The sequence below is a fragment of the Branchiostoma belcheri genome, unplaced genomic scaffold (genome assembly GCF_001625305.1).
Source record: "Branchiostoma belcheri isolate BF01 breed outbred unplaced genomic scaffold, Haploidv18h27 scaffold228, whole genome shotgun sequence".
In the NCBI taxonomy this organism is placed as follows: Eukaryota; Metazoa; Chordata; class Leptocardii; order Amphioxiformes; family Branchiostomatidae; genus Branchiostoma; species Branchiostoma belcheri.
The window spans coordinates 3800-6028 of record NW_017803802.1 but is presented as its reverse complement, the minus strand read 5'-3'; the positions used below and the strand labels follow the sequence as shown (position 1 = coordinate 6028).

At 42.1% G+C, this 2229-nt stretch overlaps 1 protein-coding gene across 1 annotated transcript; it reads right to left on the bottom strand.

Moving 5' to 3' along the window:
* Nucleotides 1-289: 289 nt before the first annotated feature.
* LOC109470504 (UDP-glucuronosyltransferase 2B17-like) lies at nucleotides 290-1902 on the bottom strand (the record flags this gene model as incomplete). Its single annotated transcript, XM_019769465.1, has 2 exons — nucleotides 290-676; nucleotides 1685-1902. Coding segments are annotated over 2 exons (501 nt in total), but the record flags the coding sequence as incomplete, so codon positions are not given.
* Nucleotides 1903-2229: the final 327 nt, after the last annotated feature.

Below are 2229 nucleotides of genomic sequence, written 5' to 3'. Positions count from 1 at the left end.
GGTGTTCAGTAACAAGGACAGGCATGTTTGCCTGTGTGGATGGTGTTCAGTACCAAGGACAGGTGTGTTTGTGTATGGATGGTGTTCAGTAACAAGGACAGGCATGTTTGCCTGCATGTGGATGGTGCTCAGTACCAAGGACAGGCATGTATGCCTGTGTGTGGATGGTGTTCAGTAACAAGGACAGGTGTCTTTCTGTGCAGACGGTGTTCAGTACCTTGGGCAGTCATGTTTGCCTGTGTGTGTGTGGTGTTTTCCACGCATTGTACCATTGCAATTTGCTGTGCAATCAAGTTTATTCATTCATTTTATTCATTTCATGCAAACCAAATATTACATACAGCAAGTAGTGCTAATTAAGCGGCAGCTGCAATTTCTAGGATTCGCTATATACTACTGAGACTTCAGCTTGCCGCTACTTTTACGGAAAATCTTTCTATAGACAAGAGAGCAGCTGCACCAGATGAGCACAAGAACAGCTGAAGAGACGGACAGCAGGAAGGCAGCCACGTCCAGCAGGTAGTACTGGTACCACGGCAGCTCCACGGCGCGTGCGCGAAGATGGGGCAGGCCGCCATGTTGGATGACGTGTTCTATCCACCAGACGGCCCGCTCCATGGGTGACTGGGGCTGGTCACGGTGCAGACAGGACAGGCGGGCGGCCGTCTCACGGTAGCTAGTAACGGGAAAACAAGGACAGGTGTTGATTAGACTAATTGAAAGAAAAGTGTAGTGTTTGCTAGTATGCTTTAGCTTTCTGGTTACTCTTGTCTAAAATGATTGTCACCAACAATTGTGAAAATTGCTAGTGACGGGCAAACAAGGACAAGCTTTCTGGTTATTCTTGTTTAAAATGGTTTTCATCAGATCAACAATTGTGAAATAAATTTGCGAAAAACGTATCAATTTCAACTCACGAGTTTCCCATTCCATATATATATAATGCATAGCGTCTGGGTGTTATTTGCATATCACAGGAAGGTATCCTGTTGACGTTATACAGCTTGTTTTTTCGTGTGTTTTGAGGATTTGGGTCATTTCATGCTCGACATTAACCAACTTACTATGGGTTGAATCTTACAACAAATAGAGGATGAAATTTTGGTGTTCTTTTTACCATGGAACATGTGGTTTGTAACATTGCAGTGATAACGCTTTACTGTCTGTCAATATAGAAGGATTGTAATGTTACAAACAACGTGTTTCATGTTAAAAATAACACACAAAGTTCATTCTCTATTTGTTGTCAGATTCGACCCATAGTAAATTAATCAATGTTGGGCATAAAATGTCCCAAAACCTCAAAACACACGGAAAAACAAGCTGTATAACGTCAACAGGATACCTTCCTGCGATATGCAAATGACACCCAGGCGCTATGCATTCTGGGAATGGGAAACTCGTGAATAAAAAAGGCTAATCTGTACTTACTCTGTTGAGTATCTTTCAGCACCAAGGACAGGTTTAATATTGATATGGCACAGACAGGTGTTCCATAGGGCAAGAGTATTGTTGCCTGATTGATTTTCAAATAGTTCTTTTTTCACGTTTGAATTTTTTTCACTCCTGCAATATTTAGCGCTCCCTATTTGTTATTTACAGCGAAGCATATACCTTAACAATGTAAATTAACGCACTTGTCATTGGACAACGTTACCGAGCCCTGACATATGCGCAAACGCACCTTTTGTCAGTGAGAACCTGCATAATAGCCTGGTACAACGTTTTTGTTGTGAACGTGTTGAAGTCTAGCCTCACTCCCAGCCCTCTGGAGACCACCCGAGCGGCGTTGCCGTGCTGTTCAGCGACCAGCGGTGTAGAGACCCCGTGGTACAGGGCCTCGAACATACCGTTAGAGCCGGTAGGGGTGACGAAGGCTTTGGTTTTCGGATGGCCTGAAAAAAAAACAAGTTAAGGATAATCCATTGTTCGTTAAAAGTTGTTGTTGGGAAATAATGAAAAACACGTTCTGTAGACCTTACAGGCTTAGTGTTGTCTCAAACTTTCCTTTTGGTTGGCTAGACTTGAATTTTACGAAACTTGAGGTACCAAAACACATATTTAGTCATGACACAGAGCATGCTTTCTATAGCTTAAACAAACCAACCAACGAACCAACCAACAACCAACAAACAAATCAGTCGGTTTTATAAACGAAACTTTACCTTTCTGATCCTTTAACAAATGTACACAAGATATAGATAATTTTGAAAAAAAATCTTATGTAAC